Source organism: Cyanistes caeruleus, chromosome 17 (genome assembly GCF_971803275.1).
Source record: "Cyanistes caeruleus chromosome 17, bCyaCae1.hap1.1, whole genome shotgun sequence".
Taxonomy (NCBI): Eukaryota; Metazoa; Chordata; class Aves; order Passeriformes; family Paridae; genus Cyanistes; species Cyanistes caeruleus.
The window spans coordinates 1,246,057-1,271,069 of record NC_141717.1 but is presented as its reverse complement, the minus strand read 5'-3'; the positions used below and the strand labels follow the sequence as shown (position 1 = coordinate 1,271,069).

General features: G+C 52.4%; 1 protein-coding gene across 38 annotated transcripts in view; it reads left to right on the top strand.

The window, feature by feature from the left end:
- Positions 1–5,947, top strand: part of LOC111936229 (ankyrin repeat and fibronectin type-III domain-containing protein 1-like) — a 257,278-nt gene extending 251,331 nt beyond the window's left edge. For all 38 annotated transcript variants that reach the window (XM_086854158.1, XM_086854152.1, XM_086854150.1 and 35 more), the window contains 5 exons: positions 153–321; positions 583–749; positions 1,621–1,831; positions 2,071–2,741; positions 4,754–5,947. In XM_086854158.1, coding sequence (XP_086710284.1) covers positions 153–321; positions 583–749; positions 1,621–1,831; positions 2,071–2,741; positions 4,754–5,041 — 1,506 coding nt within the window. In that variant the 3' untranslated portion in view covers positions 5,042–5,947. The remainder of the gene's footprint in view (positions 1–152; positions 322–582; positions 750–1,620; positions 1,832–2,070; positions 2,742–4,753) is intronic.
- Positions 5,948–25,013: the final 19,066 nt, after the last annotated feature.

The following is a 25,013-nucleotide window of genomic DNA, read 5'->3' as shown; positions in this document are numbered from 1 at the left end:
AAGGAGCCTCTGGTTGTGTGCTGAAACTGCAGGTTCCCCGGCTGCTGGTGGTCCCTGAGGACTACTCGGGGACACCTCCTCTGTGCATGGGGACTGAGCAGAGGCCCTACCAGGTGATGTGTGCAGCTGTTACCTGTGCTGTCTTCTTGCAGGCCAAAGACTTCCGTCTGTACAGCCAAGAGGTGCTGGACTTTGGGGATCAGGTCTCCTTCCTGTTGCTGCTGCCTCCATCAGATGACGTCTGCACTGCTCCAGGCCAGAACAATCCTTATACCCCTCGCTCTGGCTTCCTCACACTGCCACTGCAGATCTTCGAGCTGGGTAAGGAGAGGGAATGCCAAAACCCAACCCTGCTGGTCCTCTTGTCCTCTGAGGCCTCCTGAGAGCTGGGATGGGCAGTGGGGTGGCTAGAGTTTCCTCACTCCCTGGGGAGGAGGGATGGAGGGGTGTACTGAGCCCTGTCCAGGTGGACTAATGGACAGTGTTGCCTCCTCATCTTGAGTGACAGGAAGGAGCCTGCAGGGTATCCACAGCATGGGATCTCATGTCTTTCATCCCCCTCTCTCTTGTTTCCTCTCCCAGTCCACTTCTTCACCTATGACCGGGAGTTCATCACGCAGTACTGCCAGGTGTCCGCCCTGCTGGAGCTGGAGTCACTCCTCTCCCAGCAGAGCCTCAGGGAGGCTTTCTCTGATGCTGAGCTCTCCACTGCCAAGCAGAGGCACCAGCAGGTTCAGGACTACATCCAGGTATGGGGTGAGAGCCAGGCTCAACATTGCCCCTGACCTGCCAGGATTCAGGCAGCAGCATCTGCACCAAGGCTGTTCCCAGATTTTGGTGGCTCTGGGGGTTTCTCTGATGTGGCTGATGGGCAGCAGATGGCTGGTTTTTCAGATTCACGGAATGGTTTGGGTTGGAGCAGACATTAAACCTCATCCACTTCTACCTTTCACTATCCCAAGTTGCTCCAAGCCCCATCCAGCCTGGTCTTGGACACTGCCAGGGATCGAGGGGCAGCCACAGCTCCTCTAGGCAACCTGTGCCAGGGCCTCTCCACTCCCATAGCCAAGAATTCCTTCCCAATATCCCATCTATCCCTGCCCTCTGGCAGTGGGAAGCCATTCACCCTTGTCGCTCCAGTCCCTTGTCCTGTCCATCCAGACCCTTGTCCCATCCTTCCATACCCTTGTCCCAAGTCCCTCTTCATCTCTCCTGGAGCCTCTTTAGGCACTGGAAGGGCCTCTGAGGTCTCCCTGGAGCCTTCTCCTCTCCAGGCTGCAGTTGCTTTATCGAGCATCTTCTTATTGCAATGATCACATTAAAAATCCTAAGGAGACCCAAAGGTTTCTGCAGTACACATGCCCTCCTTGCTAGAAAAGGGCCTGCAAGTGCATTGGGATGGACATGCAAAAGAGCATCCCACACTATCCCTGTCCCCAGCACCCCTGCTGAACCAGCATCCTCCTCCTACCTGAGAGCACTTTCTTTGCATTTCCTGGCCCAGAGATTCCCCCAAAGCTCAGGGAGAGGTGTGTGTACAGACTCCGTGTTTTGCCACGGGACTTTCTCGTTGCTGTCGTCTGCTGTGTGAAAGGGCTCCTCCATTTCCTCTGTTGGCAGCAAATGGAGGAGATCTGGCGAGAGATGCGCTGGATCATGGATGTCCTGCAGCACGCCCGCTACAAGCAGCCCTCCTGTGGGGTCTCTCTCAGCGGCTTCCTCAGCGAGCCCGGGGGGCCAGCAAAGGAGCAAACCCCATCCTCCTTGTCCCACCTTGACTACCTTCCATCCCCAGTGCCCTCACCGGAGACCAGCCGCAAGCTCAACTCTGGTAAGGACCCAGCTGTGCCAAGCTCCTGCCTGGTGGGCCCAGGGGCTGCCCGTGCTCAGGGGGTCGGGGTGGCTGTGCCCGAGGTGCCAGCAGGGCTGAGCCAGGAGCACGGGCAGGACAGTCAGTGTCAGCCGGGGCAGTGACACGGGGATAACCTCAGAGCCTTCCTTGGATTCCTCCTCAACGGGGGGTGTCCGCACTCAGGCTGAGCTCCTCTGTGCTTCCCTCACCCTTCGCAGACTCGCACGGGCTGTCGGATGAGGAAGGCTCCTCGGAGGTGTTCCTGGCCACCGACAGTGACTACGACTCCAGCCGGGCGCAGAGCCCGAAGGAGCTGGACCTGGTGTGCTCCTCCTCGGGGCCCGAGGGCTGCAGCCGGAGGGGGGCCCGCAGCCTGCGGGACAGTGCCCCGGACGTCCTGCAGAGCCACGAGCTCAAGGCCTCACCCCCAGCGCCGCCACCGTCCGAGGAGCCCCGGCCACCGGCCAAGCTCTATGACAGTGACTTTGTCCTGCCCAGCCGGCAGATCGAGCTGCTGCGCATCACGGAGAAGCGACAGGCGTACTGCGTTCGGACCAGCAGCCTGGACTTCCCCAAGCCCCACTGCCCCGCCCCGAGAAAGTCCTGCCCCGGCTCCGTGGACAGCTCCCCGGCAGAGAGCAGGAGCACGGGCCACTGCAGCCAGCTCAGGCCGGGGACTGCCTCGACAGGCAGCCCCGAGCGCCGCCGGGGCCGGCAGGGCTCGGAGCCCGTCTGCCGGACGCGCTCGGATGAGTGGACTCAGAACTCGCCAGAGCAGCAGCCAGAGCAGCCCGGGGGCTTGGCCAACCGAGGGAAGAAGCCGGGCTCTGTCACCCTGAGGGTCTGCCCTCAGTATGAAACGGGACTCTCCAAAGAAACCAGTGTCAAGGTACCAGAGCCTGTAACAGGTGGCGGAGCGGCTCTGCCGTGCCTGGAGGGACAGGACAGGCAGGATGGGGACAGAGACAGCGGGGCTCTCGTGCCCTGTACCTGGCACTGCCCTCCCCATCCTCCACTGTCCCAGGGGTGAGGTCCCCTGGACACCCCCAGCTCCTCTGTCCCTGCTGTAGTGATGAGGCTCCTGGGAGGACAGGGTGTCTCTGTAGGAGCAATGGCTGCTGCTGCATAAGGAGTGAGCCAGGGCCACACATAGTGAATTCTGGGGACAAGGCAGTGGGGCTGAAGTTCAGCTCTTCATCTGTGGTTCAGCAGGTGACAGCAGGTTGGTGCTACCCAGTGTGGGCAGGCAGAGCAAAGGACACATTGCCACATCCCAGTGTTCAAACACATCATCCTTCCGGGCCAAAATTAAGCTGTCACCCCTGCCCTGGCCATGCTCCTTCTACAGCCTCCCCTTCCCAGGTGTGTGGTGTCTGCTCCAGCCTTCCCCATTAGGGAAGGGAGAGCAGCAGCCTTTTGTCTCCAGCCTGTGGAGGCACCTCCAGTGGCAGAACTCACTCCAGTTCCAGCTGGGGCAGCAGGCAAAGCTCCTTCCATGCTCCTTCAGACTATGCTGGAGCAGATGTGTGACCTGACTTCTCTCCATGAGGGCTTTGTTGCCAAGAGCTGACCCCCCAGCTCTGATCACTCACACCTGCTCCAGGTGGGATCCCCTGGGATCCCCCAGGATGCACATCTTGGGCAGATCCCCCTCTGGCTTTGTGGCCTCCTTTGGTCCCAGCCATAGAGATCCTTCCCCTGTTAAAATTTCCCTTCCGAGACACTCCTGGTGCCCAGGACTGAGGATGATGGAGCAGAAAATCATTAAACCATGGACTGGTTTGGGTTGAAAGTGACCCTAAAGGAATGGCAGAGGAAGAACAGAGCCAACAAGCTGGTTGGTTTATTACTGGGCAGGTTTGATGCAGTGTCTCTGCACCCAGCCAGGACATCCTACCAGAGACAACTCTGCATCACCAGATTATTTTCCATTTGAGGAATGCCCATAGATTTCTATGGAGCTGAAGTGCAGCCCTCGGGTTCTTGGCAGGCTGCCCATGTGGCTTTTGAAGTTGCAAAGCTCTGGACACGCCTGCCTGAAAGCGTTTTATGTTCTCCTGGAAGCAAGGCAAGTTCAAAGACACACCTCCTCGGCTGTGTAAATCAGCTGAGACCTGCAGTGGCTGTTCAGGGATGGCAGCGCTCACGTGGGGCCAGGGCTGGGACCACCCTGCCGGGGCAGCACTCCTGGCGCTCCACAAGCCCCACACATGTGCCAAAGAAAACGCTGCCTTGCCTGGGCGAGGATGGATGTCCTGCCTTTGGGCCTTTGAGGCCAAGCAGCGGCTCCCAGCATCAGCAGCCAGGGCTCTGATGAGCTCATTTTCTTGACAGGATTTGGGATTCACAGGGCTGTCCCCAGAGGAGCAGAGGGCAAGGGTAGCTGTTGGTGGGAGAGCCCCAAACTTGTGCATGGGATGAAATTTATCATCATGTGCCAAAGAGGTTTCAGTTGTAGTTTGGCAGAGCTGTTGTGGTCCAGCTGGGCTGAGGGTCTGGACCCTGCTCACAAGAGAGATTTCACACAGATCCCTCCATGGTACCAGGAGCAGGACAGGCCCTGTCACTCTGCAGCTACAGGTGATGAGATGGTGGGGCAGCCTCAGCAGAGCTGTAGGTGACACATGCAAGGGTTGAGTGGCAAGGGCTTGGAGAGAGGAGTGGAGGCAGGAGAGCAGTCCATGAGTTTGGGCCCTGGCATGCTGGGGCACCCCTTGGGCTTTCCCTGGACATAGTGTGCCCATGGCTCTGTGCCAGGCTGCTTCCACCTGCTCTCTGGTATCACTGGGGCAGCTGTTCCTCCACCCTCACCGTTCCTCCATGCTGTGTGCTGCCTCCGGCCCCTGTTCTCCTCATCCCTCCCCCTTACCATCCATCTCTCCCGCCTCTCTCTCTCCACAGCTGCACATCACCAGCCAGACGCCTGCCAGGGAGGTGGTCAAGTTGGTGGTGCTGGAGATGAACGACATCTCACGGGACGTGCTGGGCGGCTCGGCCGCCGTCTGCTACGGCGAGGAGCAGCTGGAGCACTTCGGACTGGTGTTCGCTGCTGACGAGAGCGAGCGGTGGCTCCCCGATGACTTCTTACTTCTGTCCCTCCACACCAGCCAGCCCGAGGGGCGGTTCTACGTCCGCATCAAGGAAACGTCTCCTCTGGTGCTCCAGTACGGGCCAGCGACCACCGTATGAGAGGAGAGCCGACGGGACGGAGCGGAGACCTCGGCTTCCAGAGAGCAGACTGCTCGTCTCTGATGCTTCCTTCTTCCACAGACACCCTCTCATCAGGCGTCCGCGGGGTGGAATGGGATCATACTGGGTTGTGTGTTATTTGTTTGTGCTATTTTTTAAATTTTTTTTTTTTTTGACCAAAGAGACATCAAGACTCAGTTTTTCTGACTGGAGAAGAGGAGGGTGGAGTCCAGAGACCTCAGAGCTCAGGAGGAATCTCTGCAGGAATGGAATTTTTGAAAGTAAACATCTTCAAGGAGAAAGAGGGGGGGAGAGAGAGAGAGGAAAAATATTACAAGAAGAAGCAGCAATACTTTTTTTTTCCCCTTTCGTATTTTTCTGAAAAAACTTGTTTGGGATTCACTGAAGGCAAAGCCACAGAGGATTGCTGAGGAGGGCTGTGGTGTCAGTGAGGAGAGGGCAGGAGCCACAAGGACAACCCTTGGAGGGGTGTTTTCCTATCTGCCCTCCTTTCACTGCACCTGGAGAAATGATTCTTGAACACAGTTCTTGAAGCGAAATTATATTAGTATTTTTATTCTGAAAAAGTCAATAATCATTGTGCCAGAACCACTGGAGTTGGGTAAAGGTGACGTCCCTTTGACTTGTGTCCAAGACTAAAGGAACCCATGCAGCCAGCCCCCTGCACTCGCAGACATGTCAATACCACACTAGAGATTTGCTATAGGGCATCCTCTGCAACCCCCTGGGATTCCCTGTCCCCCTGGGTGCTGTTTTGTTCTGGTGATTGTGCTTCTCTAGTACGTCCTACAGCATGACATTTTGTTAGCCACTAGGTCTCCTGTTAACAAGGTTACTTTTCTGATCTCCTGTGGTCCATAGTAAAGACAACTGCTGCTGACCGCACATCACTTGTCCTTCTTGTGGTTTGGTGCGTAGCTTTCCATCATCCATCTCCCAAACCAGCCCTGATTCCAAGGGCTGGGCTCCTCTTTCCCAGGAGTGTTTAGTGGCATGTTTTCCACACTGTGCAGTGTTACATTAACACACAAATCACATGTGTGGGAGCAAACTACAAGTCAAAAATGCTCTTCTGGGATTCATTGCTCTGTAAGGCAGCAAGATAAGCTTGGGCATGCCAAGGCATCACTTCCATGGGGTGGTGAAACCTCAGAGCTGTAGGGCTGGATGCCTAGGTCTGGTCCTGCAGCCTCCACTGGAGGAAGAACACCGGTAGAGGAGCAAGGATGACGTGAGAGCTCACAGCTGTGTCACAGCTGGCACAAACACTGCGAGCAAGGTGCCAGTCTAGCACCCCTTGGCAAGGCAAGGCTCCCAATTCTGACTCCCCTGCTGCAGGGCAGTGCCTCACTGCCCTTCCCTTGGCACAGAGGGATCAGGGCTGGCCAGCAGCCCACTGTCACTGGGTGCCAGGGTGCAGGAGGGGCTCTCTGGGCAGCCACATGGCTCGACTGTCGCTCCGCAGAGGTTCCTCATTCCTCATCTTGCGGCAAGCAGTGTGGCACGGGCAGGAGTATAAATCCCAGCACAAACCCTTCCTGCCCCACGTCAGAACCACTGTGGAGGGGAGGATCCTGTGCCAGCCCCTCAGCTGGTGCAAATCAACCAACACCGCATTGACGTCAGCGCAGGCATCGCCATGGGATGTGGAGGCGAGCGACAAAGGAACTTTTTAAAAGACACTTCTCCCATCTTGTCTCTCCTTTGCTTGTCTTCTGCCTCAAGTTAAAACCAATCCCACTCTCCCAGGTCAAAGAAGAAGTGAGTTGATGAGTACAGAGGTTTCCATGATGTTTGTCGTTGTTGGGCATCCACGGGCACTGGATGTACCAAAAAGGCAGGAACTGCAGGGTGGCCTTCCCTTTACATGTGTCACCTACTGACACTCAGAGCCTGAGGCAAGGCAGAGGGAAGGCACAACTGGTGGAAAACTAAGTGACTTTTTGGAAGTCACAGGGTGAATTCAGTGTTAGATCAGGGCTGTGTACAGAAAGCTACATCTGTGTTCCTGATGCTCTTCAGTACGGAGCTGTGCACCTCCTGAGGCCCTTTTATTTGACCCCAGAAGGGAAAAAGGCCTCCCCTTTCCTTAAGAATTTGTTCTCCCTTCCTAGAAGCCCTGTTCCATCAAGAGAGACACAGCCATGACCCAAAGCCAGGCGCTGGTCTTTGGGGTGGGCCTGGGACAATGTCTGCAGCTGGGAGCTGGTTTCCTACACCTCTGTGCAGAGCTCTGCTCCTGGAAGGGTCTTGCTGGCTGTGCAAAGCTTTTCTGCAGGAGCTGCTCTGGCCCCACAGCAGCTTGGATCACTTGGCTGCAGGATGCAGTATGGGACCTCCTCTCCTTGCCTGGGCGAGGAAGAGGGAAGGAGCAGGGGCCTGGGTAGGAGCAGAGTTGGATGCAAAGTTGGAAGAGCAGGAGTTGCACAGCTGTTTTGTGGGAAGTCCCACAACTAGGGACACAGGGATGTGTGATGTCCTAATGCAACACACTCCTCATAGAATGACACAAGATTTGGGGTTGGGAGGGACCTCTGGAGGTCATACAGTCCAATCCCCTGCCAAGGCAGGGTCTTTGGAGCAGGTAACACAGGAAGGTGTCCAGGTGGGTTTCAAATGTCTTGAGAAAGGGGAAACTCCACACCCTCCCTGGGCAGCTGTTCCAGTGCTCTGCCACCCTCCTTGGAAAGAAGTTCTTCGTAATGTTAAGGTGGAACTTCATGTGGTTTTGTTTATGGTCGTTACTCCTCCTGCCACTGAGCTCCACTAGAAAAGGTCTGGCACCATCCTCTTGGCACCTGCCTTGGAGATACTTGTATGGATTGATGGGAGCCCCTCTCAGGCTTTTCTTCTTTACACTGAACAGGCCCAGCCCCCTCAGTCCCCCCTCATAAGGAGGCGCTCATCACCCCTCATCATCTTTGTGGCCTCTACTGCACAACATTCCTTGAAGAATGGCAGTTACAAGATGGTTGTCTCTTTTCATATTTTCCTTCTCTTCCTGGGTGGTTTTATGGGCACATACCAATGTTTTCTTTCTGAACAGGTTGTTGAGCCTTCAGACACTTTTCTTCACAGTCAAGGAATGGGAATAGAAGGCAGCAGGCTCTGTCTGGCAGTTTTTAAGGCTACCACCTCACTGCTGGGGCTATGGGAGCCACGGTGGCTCTTTGAGGTGGTGTGACGAGCTGTTGGGTCAAGGGGCATCCAGGGCACTAAGCCCTGGCAGCAGCAGGATTCAGAGTTAGCCCTGTAGGTCTCCTTGCCCTGGTACAGAGGGTTGGTGAAGGGGTTTTCTCCATGGGGACCTGGCACTCACTCTGGCATGTGCACTGTGGCACAGGCAAAGAAGGAGAATCCCCAAAGCACCTGAGTTCAGCCCTGCTGTCTCCTGCCATGGAAGCTGGAAGAGGCATCATGTTGCTTGTAGCAACCCTTTCCTCCAGTATGAGCAAAGCAGGTGAGAATCCTGGGGGCTGGGACACTGTGCCTGCACAGACCTGTGTCACCAGGCACAAACACCACTGTCCCTGTGGTGTCCCCAGCACTACCAGACATCCCAGCACACACACACCTGTACCTGCATGTGCACCCCACCTTTGTTCACCCACCTGAACCCAGGTGAGCACCTTCAGTGCTTGCTAACCCCTCTGCACTGGTATCATAGAATCAGGGACTCAATAAGGATGGAAAATCACTCTAAGATTATGGAGTCCAACCATTAGTCCAGCACTGCCAAAGCCACCATGAACCCATGCTCCCAAGTGCCACATCCACATGGCTTTTAAATCTCTCCAAAGGGTGATGACTCCCCTGGGCACCCTGTGCCAGTGCCTGACCACTCTTTCCATGAGGAAGTTTTTCCAATATCCAATCTGAAACTCCCTTGCTGCAACTTGAGGCCATTTTCTCTTCTCTTGTCCTTTGTTCCCTGGGAGCAGAGCCCAACTCCCCCCAGCTGTCCCTCCTGTCAGGGAGTTTTGCAGAGCCAGAAGGGCCCCCTGAGCCTCCTTTTCTCCAGCCCAAGCCCCTATCCCAGCTCCCTCAGCTGTTCCTGGGGCTCCAGCCCCTTCCGCATCTCCATTCCCTTCTCTGACCCTGCTCCAGCCCCTCGATGTCCTTCGTGTTATGGGGGGCCCAGAAGTGACCCCAGGACTGGGTTGTGGCCTCACCAGTGGCCCAGTACAGAGACACTGTCAATGCCCAGGTCCCACTGGACACTGGTACCACCCTAACACCCTGCACACACCATCCCTACCTGGGTTCAGTACCAACTCTCCCTTGGACAATCCCACATCCTGGAGATGCGTATCCTTAAAAATTCCATCTGAGCTGGGCAGTGCTTATCTGGGAGGTGGGAAGAAGCAGGGTTTGAAGCAGGGGGATGCATTTCTCAGTGTCCCTTGGAGGCAGCTGACATTCTACTCTTCCAGGTGCTGTGGAGCACCAGGAGATGATGCTTCAGAACAATCCATACTTTTGGAGGGTTTTTGTCTGTTTGTAATCATCATTTTGTTAGTAATGGCATAAAAATGGAGTATTGGTTTTTGCTCCTGGGTGCTGTGATGCAAAGTGACCTGTCCAGGTGGGCAAACAGATCTTCTCCCTTCACTTGAAGGTAGGCCCAGGTCCAGAATCATAGCAGGGGAAAACCACAGTACTTCCCTGCAGCTTAATGGGAATATGTTCATTTCCACTGCCAAAGGAGCCAGTGGTACCTCAGGGTATTCTGCTCACATCATATGAATTCATGGAAATAAACCTGAATTGTTACACTGAATTTCCTCCCCAAAATCAGCAGCTTGTTGGCATCCATTCTGAAATATCTGATTTGTTTTTCTCCTGTCCAAAGGGAGTTGCTTGGTTTATCAGACATGAATCCAGGTTTGTGCTTCCCAAAGTTTGCTCTCTGAGTCTGATGTCTGGTTTCTTTTTAGTTTGTCTCAAGGATTTTTTCCTTTTTCTTTTCTCCTCACCTCTATTTTTTTATTTTTTTTTTATCTTTTGCCTGACACACTTCTTTCATTAGTTCTGGTTATAGGGGATGGCTGAAGAGCTGCTGCAATGGCCACAGAGGTGAGATGCTCCGAGCCTGCCCCTTTGAAGGCAGTGAAAACCTTTCTCCCCTAAAACAGGAGGTGAGAACATGAGTAAGACCCTTCCCAGCCATCCAAAACAGCATGGATGTTCCAGGGCTATGCCAGCACATGTAATTACTAAGTTAATTAGTTCTCTATCATCTGTAGGAACTCTGTACCAGCCTGTGCAGTGACACACTCCATGTTTACCTATTGAGTTTATGAATACTGTTGCTGTTGAGAGGTGATGGGATGGGATTCATGCTGGTGAATCAAGGGGCTGCAAGGTGCCCACACTTTCCATCCCCTGCCCAGATGCACACAGAAGATGCAGCTCTGCTGAGCAAAACCCCGTTGGCCTGAGGCTTGTGTCCAGGAGCCTTTGCTCAGGATCCCAGTCTTCCCTGGGAAGCCACACACTGGTCTGCTCTGTCCACTGTGGGCAAAACCACTTCCCATGTGGAACCGTGCTGGACAGCATGGATTTTAGAGCAAGATTGCAATTTGCCAACCACAAAGACACTTGGGCTGGAGGAGATGAGAGTCTGGGTAACATTAGCACCATCAGAAAGCTCCAGATGACTTTGGAGTGTCTAGGATTTTTTGGCTTGAGGTTCTCCAAACCCACATACTGACCAGAGAGGAAACAGCTCTTTCCATCCCAAGAAAACTTCTGTGACACAGGGAAGTCTTCTGTTCCCAAAGCACCCTGAAAAATGTTGGTAAAACAGGAACTGAGAATACAAAGATACAAATTCATAAAGAAGCAGTAGTGCATTATTTTTTTTTTTCCTCTTGAAAAGCAAACCGGGATTTTTTTTAACCAAACTCACTTTCATTGAAAAACCAAAATACAGAAACAAACCACTGACTATCTACAAGTTTATTCTAACTCAAGAATTTTGGAGGATACCTTCTATTGAAACCAAGAATCCTTTATGAATGTTTATACTGTGGATCAAATTGAATTTTTTGGTGGGAAGAAAAAAGAACCCCAATAGATAATGTGTTAAGACAATGTTTTTATATCAGTATTCCCTCAAGCCCCAGCTTAATGCCATAGATCATAAACTACATGCTCAAAGCTGAGTGTGCACTTTACCATCTTGGGCTTCAAAGAACATTTGAAGATGCAAATGTGCTTGTCCTGAAGTAGTTTAATTTGATCTGCACATGAAGATAGCAACAAATTATGATTCTGCTCTTCTTTCTTTGATAGTTTTTAAATGGATGGACTGCAGTCCTCAACTTCACAGACTCAGAGAATGGTTTGAATTGGAAGGAACCTGAAAGATCACCTTCTTCTACCCCCTGCCATGGGCAGGGACACTTTCTACTATCCCAGGCTGCTCCAAGCCCCATCCAGCCTGGCCTTGGACACTTGCAGGGATCCAGGGACAGCCACAGCTTCTCTGGGCACCCTGTGCCAGGGCCTGCCCACCCTCCCAGGGAACAATTCCTTCCCAATATCCCATCCATCCCTGCCCTCTGGCAGTGGGAAGCCATTCCCCCTTATTCTGTCTCTCCATCTCTTGTCCAAAGTCCCTCTGCAGCTCTCCTGGAGCCCTTTTAGGCACTGGCAGGGGTCTGAGTCTCTGGAACCTTCCCTTCTCCAGGTGAACATCCCCAGCTCTCCCAGCCTGGCTTCAGAGCAGAGGGGCTCCAGCCCTTGGAGCATCTCTGTGGCCTCCTCTGGAGTTGTTCCAGTAGTTCCATGTCCTTCTTATGCCAAGGACCCCAGATCTGGAGGCAGCTCTGTAGGTGGGGTCTCACCTGAGTGGAGCTGAAGATGCAGCCCAGGACACAGCTGACTTTTTAGGCTGAGCACATATCCAGCCTCTCATTCATCAGTTTCTCCACCTTCCACCTGTCTCAGGCCCCAGGACATCCAAGACTGGAACTGGCTGCCCAGCCTGCTGAGGATCACCTCCATCAAGGCGCTGTTTGCTGTGGCAGGAATAGCTGTGTGTGCTGCTCTGGACCCAGCCACATTCTTCCCTCCACCAAAGCCCTGTGGGGAGCCAGCCACAGCCAAACCACAACACAGCACTCTGCAAACAAATGTCACTGCTGCTGCTGACAGTTGTATGGGACCAGTCCCCGTGTATCTGTATGTAATGTATCTGTGGAACTGGTATCAGGTAGCGTGAGTCCTGGTGTTTTCCCTTAACACAGCTGGTTTCCAACAATGCCTCGACATTGGAAAAGAAATGCACTGGGTGTCAGGTCATGGAAATCCATCCTGATGAGTATGGAGAAGGAGGCAGAGAAAGTTGGAGTGTCCTGGAAAGGATTAGTGTGTGCTGTGGTTTACAGGTGAGTGATGTGGTGGAACAGAGTACTGGGAGGTGTTACCATATTCTGATATTCCCAACTCCCAGTCCCAGCACTGCTGTTCCTGCTGCTCCATGACCAGCACACTCAGTAAATGATCTGTATTAAGAACAAACCTGGTCTGGTGCCATCCACTGATGCAAAGCTCAGTAGGTCACAGATGGAGGTTTCCGTACAAGAGCGTGGCAGACATGAGGTCCATGCTGGATTGTCACTCTCAAAAAGGTTTGCCCTGCAATGTCACCATTCTACTGGAACCAGGTGTCAAAGTCTGCTAAATTTATCTTAAAAGATATGAAATGAACTGCTAATTCTAGATCCATTTATCTGGATCTGTGGGGAGGCCCTGGCACAGGGTGCCCAGAGAAGCTGTGGCTGTCCCTGGATCCCTGGAAGCGCCAAAGGCTGGACTGGACAAGGCTTGGAGCAACCTGGGATAGTGGGAGGTGTCGCAGCCCATGGCAGGGGGGTGGAACAAAATGAGCTTTAAGGTTCCTTCCAAACCCAACCAATCTGTGGTTCCATGATTTTATGGTATCTTTAAGCCCCAAATACCATATTTGTTTAGGCACAGAGCCAAGCGAGGGAGACTATCCCTGAGTCTCACTGTTATCCCTGTAAAACATGACTGTGGATCCTACTCCCAGGCTGGCAGACAGCCCCTGGCCATTCCAAATTCATCATCTTGCAGGAGCTGCCTGGTCCTGCCACCCTGGCTGCTGCAAGCACCAAGTGAGAAACCACGGTGAAGTGGTGGTGCCCAGTACACCCTGACCAGGAAGAAGGATGGGAAGAGAGAGGTGAATGGGCTGCCTGCATGGTGGGAGCCAGTGCTGCCAGGTTTCACTAGGGGGTTCAGATTTCTTATGTCTGACAAAGGGGAAGACAGGGTCAGGAGTCAGGAGTCAGCTCCTGGTGGGGTCAGAAGTCTAGGTTGAGCACTCAGCATGGATTATTAGTGCATCCAAGCTCTCAAAAGGGTTTCAACCCCAGGTTTCATTGTTTTGACTGAAAATGGAAACATACATTTTTGCCCCAGGCTGAAATACAAATATTTGTACCAAGTGTGGGATTGGCTGGCTCAGAGCCAGCTGGTGCCATTACTGCAGTGCAAGCAGAGATGGAGTCCTGTTAGCAGAAGGCTATGGTCCCTTCTGGTCACCCCTGAGGACACAAGGCTGTTTGTGGTGATGGGGACAGGCAGTTTGTACACTGCCAAGGCCTGGGATTCCTGGATGCCCACAGTTTAAGTAAATTAGAAGGAGAACATAAAATAGAGAGTCTCTAAGAAACACCAGTCTGGACAATTTTGTAGTGGTGTTTCCTTCCAGATGGCTTTCCCAAGCTTCCTGCTTTGCTGGGTTAACTGAAGGTCAAGTCTCAACCAAGTCACCTGGACAGTTGCCCTTGGCACTGTAGGACCAGGAGTTTGGCCTGGGAATGGCTTCCAGGATGGCTTGGGATGGCTTCCAGGCCAGGGGAGGTGATTTGCCACTGCACCCAATTCCTCTCTCAGCAAGTGCAGAGGTAGCAGTTCCCCGCCATGGCTTGGGTGCTGTTTTTGGGTCTGGATGGGGATGAGGATCTGAGTAGTGACACTCACTCCCTCAGCTGGCAGCTATCTCCCACTTGCATGTGGACTAGTACAGGACAAACCAAGCCCTTTTTGATTTGTCGTTGATTCTGGGTGACTTCATGAAGCCAAGCTCTGTTGCACTGTCATGCTCTGGCTGGAAGTGGCTTTGAACGGGTGTTTAATGAAGATGCTAATTGAAAGCACGTGGGGAGGAATTTGAGCTGCTCTGAGCTGTCTCGGAGCTCCTCAGATCCCAGAGCCATCATCCCCTTCAAAACAGAACAGAAGAAGAGTTATTACAAAACAAATCATGTTTGTATAGGCGCTTAAAAAATACTCCTCTCCAGCTCTGTTAAGCTCATGTTACTGGCAGGGCTGAACTGGAGAGACCATGTGGGCCCTTGAACGCCTTCAGCAAATTAAACCAGCATCCAAAGGAGAAACAAGACACTGCTGTCCAGATCCTGTCCAGACTGCAGCAGGACACAGCGCAACGCCCAGCAGCCGCAGGTCCTGCTCTGCTTGGCCAGGGGCCAGGACTGGAAATGTCCATCCCCAGCAGAAGGGGGACTTCTGCCCAGTGGGAGCACTTGCCTTGCAGTTGAGGACTTCGGGGAGCTGGAGGCTGTTCAGAGCTCAGCCCCACGTGTTCTGGCAGCCATGGCTTGTGCAGACTCTGTCCTCTCTGCCTGGGCATGCGCAAAGGAGCTGGAGCTCCATCCTCCTGGACACGCGTTTTCTCTCAGCTGATGGTGTGCATCCAGATCTGGCCACAGCTGGAGAAGTGCTCTTCCCAACAGGGCTGGGGCTACCTCCTGGCCATCAAATGTGACCCTGCTGCTCTTCTCCATGACTTGTGTAGAAGGTGCTCCTATTCCTCACCTGGTCCAACTTTCCTGCACCCCATTTTGCCACCCAGCACACTGCAGGGAGACTGGGCAGGATGCAGTATTTGGAGACCTCTCCCCATCCAACAAACTGGATTGGAATTGGCTGGTGAATTGAGAAGTTATTAGGAACAGACACCCCCAGACAATGTGATTGCACAAGCTTCATTTCCTTAGAAAAGCAGGCCAACAGCACAGGAGTCTGTCAGTAAACATGTTGATTCCAGGGTCTTTTCGGCACTGCTCGCAGGAAGGAGCACAGTGCTGGCGCCTGGCCTGCACCTCCAAATGCTGCCTCTTGCTCTGGGACACCCGGACACAGCTCATCTGTCAGAGGATTGGCAGTGTTGGAGCAGAGGGTGTGTTACCGTGGCTCCTGGCAATTGCCAAAAGTCCAAATCTTTCCCAAGGCAGGCAGGGTGGACGAGGTGGAGTGAGCCACTGACTGCTCCGGGGTACCCTGGGCACAGGGTGGACACCAGTGGGGCTGAACCAGAAGCATTAGACTCCACCACTGCCCAGAAGGAGCTGAGAACACCATGGTGTTCATATCCAGAGCCATCCACACTTGGAAAGGTACAGGAGGATGAGATGTCCCCATGATGTATATCCCTACAGCCCAGCCTCTCTGGACTCCAGCCTGCCTTCCGTCTGCAACTCAGCTGGGTACCTTGGGGCTTTCCTTCTCCCTTTCTTTCACCCAGACACGTATCCCTGTGCTTCCCAGCCCCTGGAGTTACAGCCTCTCTGAAGCCAGCCTGGGGGAAGATCTCTTGCAACACTGGAATGCTCTGCAGTCATTACCTCCCTCCCTAGAAATTTTTGGGGTCAGAGGACATAAGTCTCAGTAATCGTCCAACAACGTCAATGGAGCTGTGTTGATTTACATCAGCTGAGAATCAAACCCCTCCCTTTCCTCCTTTCCTCTCCCATATTTAAGATATTTTCCAGACTTCAGACGTATACAGAGGAGGGAATTGATGGCTCCTGGATTGTTGGAGAGGTTCCAGTTTTGGTCCCGTCCTGGAGTAACAGGTGGCTACCCTGGCTCTGTCTTTGCATGGGAAAGCCATGTACCTGCGGTGTGCTAGCCCTCAAGCTGGCAGACTGGCTGGGGCAGGCATTAGTGAGCCCACACATCTGGAAGGTCTCTTCAGGCTGAGATGTGGCTCTGTCACCATTTCTCTCATGGCCAGCACAAAATGCCATCACTGCTCCATAGTGTGCTATGGAGCCCACAACTTCAGTTCCTCATTTCTGCAGGCACAGCAAAGTCCAGCACAGTCAAACCTTTCAGGATCTACCTTGGGGCTCACCACATCCCTCCTGAAGTCTTTGCCAAGCAGGACATCACTGCCACAGGGCCATCAGAGTTGGAGCAGTTCTGCTGAGTTTAAGATGCACCACCAGGGACCAGAAAACCCAGACACTTTGAGCACAGCCCTGTCTAACTGCAAGAAAAAAACACCCATGAGTCTTGAGGCAGCATCAGTTTCGATAACAGTGACAGTCTGTAACAGTGAAAGTTCATTCTGAGCCCAATGTTTTGGTCTGGGCAGCTGGGCCAGTTCTGAGGGGAAGCGCCTTTAATATTGATGATAGCTGGATCCAATTTATAAGGCGCTCAGCAGAGACAATCATCAGGGAAGGAGACAAATAATCTTCAGGCAATTAAATTTAATTGTTCCATCTGAAGATTATTTATCTCCCTGCCTGATGAATGTCTCCTTGAAGCGCCTAATAAATTGGATCCAGCTATCACTGATAGTGGCTGCTTTTCCCCTGCAGCGGTGAAGGGTGTGGAGAGCAGAGCAACACTCAGCTCTGTGTGTTGCTTAAGATCTGTCACCTTGGAACATCTTTTTAGCAGACTTGAAAGTGTCCACAGGCTTTATCAATACCCAGCTCTGGTTCAGAGCTTGGCAGTCCTGGGCAATGTGAAAGCTCCCAGACCAAGGGACTGGGTGAAATGAGATCTTGTTCAGATCTCATGTATTGGGCTATAATTTGAGGCATCAGAGAAAATTTGTATGTCTCTCTGTCTGTCTATCTCTGCTTCATCAGCTTCTGGTCTGGCTGTTTCTGGAAAGGGATGGGGAGGAGGAAGGGGAGGAAGCCCCATCAGCAGGAGGTGGGTGAGGGGTGATGTGCCACAGCCCAGGATTTTGGACAAGGATATCTTGTGGGATCATGAAGCGTGGCATCGCTCCTGGAAACCTCCTCCCCTCCCTCCCAGCATCTCCATCCCTGCCAGGAAACACCTCAAGCCTGGAGCAGGTCAGTTTAGAGCTAACACAAGACCTGTTTCTGTTACCCAGCTTATCTTTCCATTGCAAACATCTGACATGCCTGTGAAGTCATCCCTTTCTCATACCTTTGCTTGTTTGTAACCCACATGGAAATGGGTCTGCACTGCATGGAGGGTCCAAGATATACCCCAGGTGAATTAAAGTGAAAGATGTCTCAGAAAGCAGTGTGATCAGGAAACCTTATCAGGAAGAGGGAAAAGTCATCAGTGAGGAGCACGTGGAGCTCTTCTTCCCAGAGAGAAAGTGCAGCAGTGAAGCAGGTTTTTCTCTGTCCTGGTCTAATTCCAGGAGACAGGACAAGTAATCTTTGTTCACCATCATTACCCACCTGGACAGTGAATTACATCTGTGCTCAGAGAATCATAGAAGTGTTGAGATGGGAAAAGCCCTCTAAGATCATCAAGTCCAACCCTCAAACCAGCACCGCCAAGTCCACCACTAAACCATGCCCCCATGCTGCCAGAGCTCCTTACAGACAGGTCACTTGAGCTGTGACTCCGTTGGCAGAACGGATTGCGGGCTGAGAATGACAGTAAAATCTTGGGAGTCTGTGGGTGTTCTGAGGGATTGTGCATTTCTAAACTTGTGTCTCTATTTACCATCCAAATGTCAAATAGTTCAGTAGTATTTAATTAGCATACAATAACTGTCCCATTGAATTTGATGGAATACATAATTTTGGAATGCTATTTACAGTGCTAGTTTTCTTACAGAAATCCATGTGTCAGAGCTGTATCCATTATTATAGTCTTTAAAATGCGCAGATGTGCCTTTCATGGCCAACTGCATGTTTTATTAATGGGATAGAACTATCAGATGTATTGTAAATCACAGGACACAGCCACCAGTCTGCTGTTTCTCTGCTCCAGGGTCCCGAGGCAAGGGAGATTAATTGCCTGAGCAGCTCGTACGGAGCAGTGGGACACGTGCTCGCTTCCCTGCTCACAGAGCAGGTTCTCCTGACCACTGGTAGCCGTCTCTGCCCTGTCATCACTGCCTCTCCTCCTGGCCACAGATCTGGCATGCAAACCTGCAGCTGGCACGTGCAAACCTTCACATTTATATATAGATAATAAAATTAACATGGGCTGCTCTCCTCCTTCAACTCCCTCTTTTCTCTCCTCTGGTTCATCTTTCACCTGCCCCTCTCCTTTCCAGCCTCCAAAGTCAAGGACAGGAGCAGGGCACCTGGGACCTCTCCAACAGAACCAAATTCCCCAGGTCACTTTTTTATCGAAGCCCTCACACATTGCACACATTGCACACAAACACATCCTGTCTCACTCAAGCCAACAGAGCAGCATCTCTCTTCATTAGAATATTCACTAACAATTCAAATGACCTCTTTTAGTGGGACTGGAAATACTGCATGGGTGATGGCTCCATAGGAAATGACCTGGAAAGGCAGGGGAGGGACATGCTGAAAGTGAAAGCTGGAGTCAGGCTAAATCTTTAGTTGAAAAGCTCATGGCAAACAGTCAGACCTACCCAGGGATCCCCAGCGTGTGACAGGGCTAACGAGGGCCCATCGTCCGGGTGACAGAACTGTGCCCAAGGACATCCTAACCGAAGGCTCAGTACAATGCTTCCATCTTCCTGGCAGGGCTGAGCCTTGGCAGGAGCAGCTTCCTGCCCTCCAAAAGCTCCCCAGGGATGCTCCCAGCAGCCATTCCCAAGCCAGTGGCTCTGCTGCTCTGCTCCAGCTTGAGTCATCCCTGTGGGAACACCAGCAGAGCACCCAGATCCTCTTCTGCAGACAAGCCTGGCATGTTTGACACAGAGCTGTGACAAAAATACCCTTTTGCTGCCATCAGGGTGCACAGCCAGGGGCCAGGCACACCAAAGAGGTGAGCTGCAGCATCACACACATCTAACTCTTGGCAGGACATTGGCTGTGATCACATTTTATCTGGAGGAGGAATGAGTCTAGCCTTTGAGGACTGTCCCTGGATCAGGCTTGGAGACCCTCATTTGGCCCAGGAAGGTGTTCTCCATGGCTAGCTTTGGAAAGGTGGGAAGGACCAAGCCTTTGGCTCCTGTCTGCAACTTCCCAAAAGTATCCATGGGCAGGAAAAGGGATGGGAGAAGGCTGGAGGAGGCTGGAAAGCACTCAAAGATTTGGGAATAGCAGGACTATGGGCAATGGGAGACATGGTAGGTGCAGACAAGGAAGACAGCAAGGAGGGAATACAGCGTTGTGCATCACCATCTCTGCTTTGTGCATCTGTAATGATAGCAGTGGACATGAGCACAAAGCTAAAATCCTGGATCTGTGCACAATACTCCACTGGAGACAGATGTCCTCTCTTCTTTTGTACACTGTAAATGCAGTACTAGTCCCAAACCCAAATGATTTCCCCCATCCAGCATTGTCCCCCCTCCCATCAGCTGCAAATAGCACAGATGGCTGGAAAAAACCAGAATAGTTACTTTAAAAAAAAAAACCAAAAAACCCAACAAAACAAAACAAAAACAAAAACAAGCAAAAACCCAAACAACAAACAAACTCAAACCAAAACAACAACAAAACAAAACCAACTAAAAAACCACCTGCCCTCACCCTGTTATTTCTGCATTTTTTCTGCGTGAGGACACTTCCTTCCTTCCAAGAGAAATCAATCCAATACCAAAGTGTTAACCACTTCCTAGCTGTCTCCTCTAATCAAGGTAAAGTTGTGCTGGTCCCTGGCAAGCATAGCACCTTGTCATACTTCCCAGGCTGCCCTTTGGCTTCTGAATCACTCCTTGTTCCCTGAGAAGAGGGATGGAGGGGGCTGCTGTCACAGCCAAAATCATGGGGAGCCTTCAGGAGGCATGGGTGGCTGGAGGTGCCGGATGGAGAAAGCTCCAGCCCTGCAGAAGAGCACGAGAGGGTGATGGAGCTCAGCCTGGCTGACTGAGAAGTTGGCAGATCAGGAGCAGGATGAGTCCTTGGCTGGGACAGCCTGTGAGCAGCTCAGAGGAACTGGAGCCAGCAGATCATGTCCTTGTGGGACCGCAGTGTGCTGGAAGGACAAACCTCCTGCAGTGCCAGGGACCTGCTCCAGCCTGGGGGCTCCTCTTGTGGCCTCCTCAACCACACAGCAGACCCTGAGACAGACTTTGGGCCCTCCTGTCAGATGTGTTTAGGAGCTTGAGAAGAGATGTGGGGTGCAGAGCAGGATTGGATGCTCAGTGCTTGCTGTTACAAGTCCACAAGCAAGGGTTGTTCTGCTCACTGGGGTCTCTGAGTCCCTCTGGCCATACCCCAAGAAATTTCAACTCTACTGGGAGTCTGCCACCTGTAGAAGAGCCCCCAGCAAGGATCCCTTGCCTTGGACAACTGGGTTTCCATGCATGGAGGAAGCCCAGATGTCCAGGCCCATGCAGAATCTTCTTCAGGGCCTGCAGCCCTGGTGTTTAACTCCAGCCAAGATCAGGACACCCAGGTACTGCCAGCAGCTGCACAGGAGGGATGAGATGTTGTGATGCCATGGGTAAGCAAGGCCAAGGTGCAGGCAGAGGAACTGGTACCCCAGGGGCAGAGGGATGCAGCAGGATTGTGTGGGCAATGCCAGCAGTGCCATGCTGAGGGGTGTCCTGCACAGGACAGGAGAAGCAGGGAGGAACCAGCAAAGGTCTATCAATAATGCAATACACATCCAGCATCAGTTTCAAATTTCTCCATTTGAACAGCAGTGTGAAAACAAAGTGTTTGTTCCCTCAGGCTTTGAATAGCCAGCTCATGATTCAGGGGACAAGAACAGACCCCCTTATCATCCTGGAGCTGTGGGGAAGTGGAGAGAGGATCTCAGCCCTTAAATCCCCCTTGGATTGCCCACAGTGGGGATGGAGTCCCTCAGCATCTGAATAACAAGCAATTTGCTTCCATGGGACTCTGGAGGTGGTACTACTTGGGGAGCAGAAGTTCCGTGACCCCAAGCCCAAGAGCTGCTGCGCTGTACTCTGAGGTGTCAGGTGGTGACAGCCCAGACTAGTCCCACTGTGCAGAGGACATGATCCTCCTAAATGTCTCCAGACACTGTTTCACAGGAAACTCCAGGAAAATACTTGAATTTTGCTGATGGAAGAGCAGTTGTCAAAGGGCTGCTGCCTCTGCCTGCAGAAGACTGCACATAGGAACCCCACAATGGCAGAGATCCAGATGGGAGGAAAACCCCACTGAGCTTCCTCTGGTGCCCAGAGGGAGCCAAAGGATGCACAGGGGAGGATTAGGGCTGAGGAGTGGGAATGGAGAGTGCTGCAGGACCCTCCAACACAGCCATCCCATCTGGGCCATGTGCAGCTCCCTTGGTGAGATCCCTGTACAAGGAGAGCTCCCTCAGCAGTCCCATGTCCTGTCTCTCCCCAGCTGCCCTTGGAGCACTCCCTTGGCCAAACAGATTGTATCTCTGGCTGACTGTTGCCTTGGAAGGCTGTGGGAAATGGGAGAGGACAGGGAGCTTGGGAGGAGCAGCCTGGCTGTGGGGATGCGTGGGGATCAGGAGGGATCAAGCCAGGCAGAAGGGATGGGGTGGCTGGAAGGAGTGGAGGCAGAGGCTGTGTGATCCAAGGTGAGGGGTTCTGGACCATGGGACGGAGCTGCTGAAGGGCTGTGTGGGGGTTGGTGGGGACAGCCCGAGGTGCACTCAGATGCTTTGTGTGCACAGCCCGCACAACAGCTGCCGACAGTATGGTTGGCTCCAAAACTGGTGTTGACAGTCCTTCACTTTTATGGGAACTAAATTTACCCAGACACACGCAAAAAAAAAAAAAAACACAAACCCCTAAAAAAAAAAAAATTAAAAAAAATATGGAGGGGTTGGAATTAAAATAAATTGCAGCAGCGCCAGCATCTGCTGCTTTGTGGTGCAGTCTGGGTTATGGAGAGGGGAGGAGAAGTCCCCAAAAGGGAGTAGCACTGGTGTTTACTGCAGCCCCAAAACATCCCCCATTTGTGAGCTGAGTGTGTTTTCACCGTGTTGCCTCAAGAATGTCTGACATGCAAGATGCCAAAGCAATGTACCTGCTGGGTAGAAAATGAAAGCCCAGGGGGTTTCCGTCAGTGTTTGCCAGTGTATAGGGGCAATTATGCTCTGTGTTGTTATCAGAGAGAAGCTCTACCAGGAGCAAAGAAGCTCTGGCAGGAAAAAGATGTGAGGGTACTTGAAGGTTTTACCTTCTTCCTTTTCCCTAGATGCCCTGGAACTTTTGCTTAAATGTTTGATTGTTCTTTCATGTCTTTTCCCTCCCTCTCTCGCCACAAGCGTGCATAGCAGTGTTGGTGTTTTCCTTTGGATGGTTTGGTTCTTGTATTTGGTGTCTTGTCTCTTCCAGACGTGAGGCAACAGATCCAACACACAAAAGATGGGACTGTCCATTTAGTTGTCTGCAAAGAATTCCAGGTTGGGCTTCCAAGGGGGTTCTTTTAAAGGTGGAGATGCTCTGGAAGATGCTCTACCAATTAAAAGTGTGTTGTGCCATGTGAGTACATCTGCCAACACTGTGAGTGCAGAGAGAAAGAGCTGCATTCCCAAGTGCTGCACCCTCCTGTCTCCATCAGCAAGGATGGCAGCATAGGCAAGCCATGGGCACCACCAAACCTGTGTTCCCAAGGCATGCTCAGCCCAGCTGATGCCAAGGTATGTCCTTTGTCCAGAGTGGTTTGGAAGAGCAGGGATGTTGTCAGGTGACAGTGAGTCTGGTGCTAGCTTGGCACAGCCAGGAGAGGGTCCTGGCATGAACATCATCCTCCCTACTGCAGGAGCTGCTGCATCGCCTGGCTCCTGAGGGGCTGCAAGCACCTCTCTGCAACACAGGATGGGCCAGGACTTTCTTCAGAAGATGAAGAAACATCCTTATTTTTAAATATCACTGCTACTTCCATGGGCGTTTAACACTGCAAACAAACTGTGCAGCCAGGTTTGCAGAGAGGCTGATGGTCAGCAGGGCTCGGCTGCTGGTCTCCCAGCAGCTGCCGGCGCACTCTGCTCCTGGGCTCTGTGATTAAACTGCTGCCCTAACAGAGGAGCCCAGGAAAAGGTTTTGATGGCTCTGCGTGTGGCTGGAGTGGAAGAAAACTAACACAAGTGGGCACAGATTTTCAAAGTTCAGGAGAACACTATTTTTATCTGCCTGCTGTCTCATTTTTCCAGAGGGAAAGTGCGTTGCTCTCTCTAAAAATTGAATTCTTCTTGTGTGCTTTTGATTGATCCTTAATTTTTTAATTAAAAAGAAGATGCTGAAAACAATTAGTCACTTTTTAAAAATCGGAGCAAACAGTTTCTTTTGCTTTGTTCAACTGTGATGTGACCAAGGCCAGAAGTTATGCCCTGGGTGGAGACTGGAAACCAGGGTGGTTGGCACTATCGCATTTAGTGTGTGTGTAAAATTAGTGAAAATTATACCAATCAGTGAGTTATTTTCTGAGAAGAAAGTGCAGCCTCTGAGATGAGTTCTGAAGTCAATAGGAAATGCTGTCCATCCCACCAGCACTGGACTGTGCTGGGGACAGGGCTCTTGATGCATGAGAGCTTGTCCAGCCTGCAGTCACTGCTCCTGCCCCATGTGCTCTTCTTGCAGGCATGAGCAGTTCCTCACTGTTTTTTGCTCAGCTTTCTGAGGCACACAGCTCATCTCACTGCTTTGGGGCTCCAAGAGGTCTGGTCCAAGCTGCCCTACGTAGACTTAATGTGTTTTTCCTCTTGCAGTAGCCAGCTGGAAGGATCCTGGTGACTCCAGTAATGCCACCAGTGCAACAATGTTGGCTTGAAGTGAGAGCAAGGCAGATGTGGTACAGCGTGATGGGTGCTTCACATTCTTTTTGTGGGTGGGAACCACAGCTCTGCACAGCCAGGGAGAAAACCTGGTGGCAAAGCCAGCCACTGATACATATAGTCCATAGCATTTTAATATTCCCATATTCTTCACAAGTTGCTGGAGCATGGTCATACCCCAGGCTTGGTTATGGCAGTAGTCAGCACAGGCAGCACCCATAGTGATGCTTTCCCACCAGATCCCCAGCTCCTGGAGCCATGCGATGCTCTTACAAAGAAAGGCTGGAGGAGCTGGAGCGGTTCAGCTTCAAGAGGAGACACAGCCTTGAGGGGCCCTCATCCCTGTCTGTCCCTGTCTGCAGGGAGGGCTCTGAGCAGGAACCAGGCTCTGCCCTGGGGGCCCAGCAATGGCAACAGCTGCAAAGTCAGAAACTGTTGCACAGGAAGTTTCACCTGAACATGAGGAACAGGTCTCCCAGAGAGGGGGTGGACTCTCCCTCACTGGAGATATTCCAGAACCATTTGGACACAATCCTGTGTCATGTGCTCTGGGATGACCCTGCTTGAGACCAGATGAGCCACTGTGGGCCCTTCCAACGTGACCCGTTCTGTCAGTCTGTGATCCTGCAGTTCTGTGCTACAGGCACCATTTCTGTTTTCACTGGATAATCTCCCAGCCCTACCAGTTGTGGAGAAAACTGGTTCATCGCAAAAGAAAGTCGCAGAACCCAACAGTGGTTATGTCTAAAAGCGGAGCCCTGTTTCTGGGCGTTCAGGTGAATCCCTGTCACTGCTGGCCAGAGCAGCTCCCCAAACCCAGCACGGCTGGTGTGCTCACGCTGAGGGTCCCTCAACATCCCTCGGGCCGAGGAAAGGCCGGCCTGGCTTTCACAGGCCCCGGCAAAGAAGCTCCAGAGCTCAGCTGTGACCCGAGCTGTGTGAGAGCACAGAACTAAAGGCTCCATCCCTCTGCAGCCCCAGAGCACAGCTCGGGGGCTCCGGTGTCCAGCCC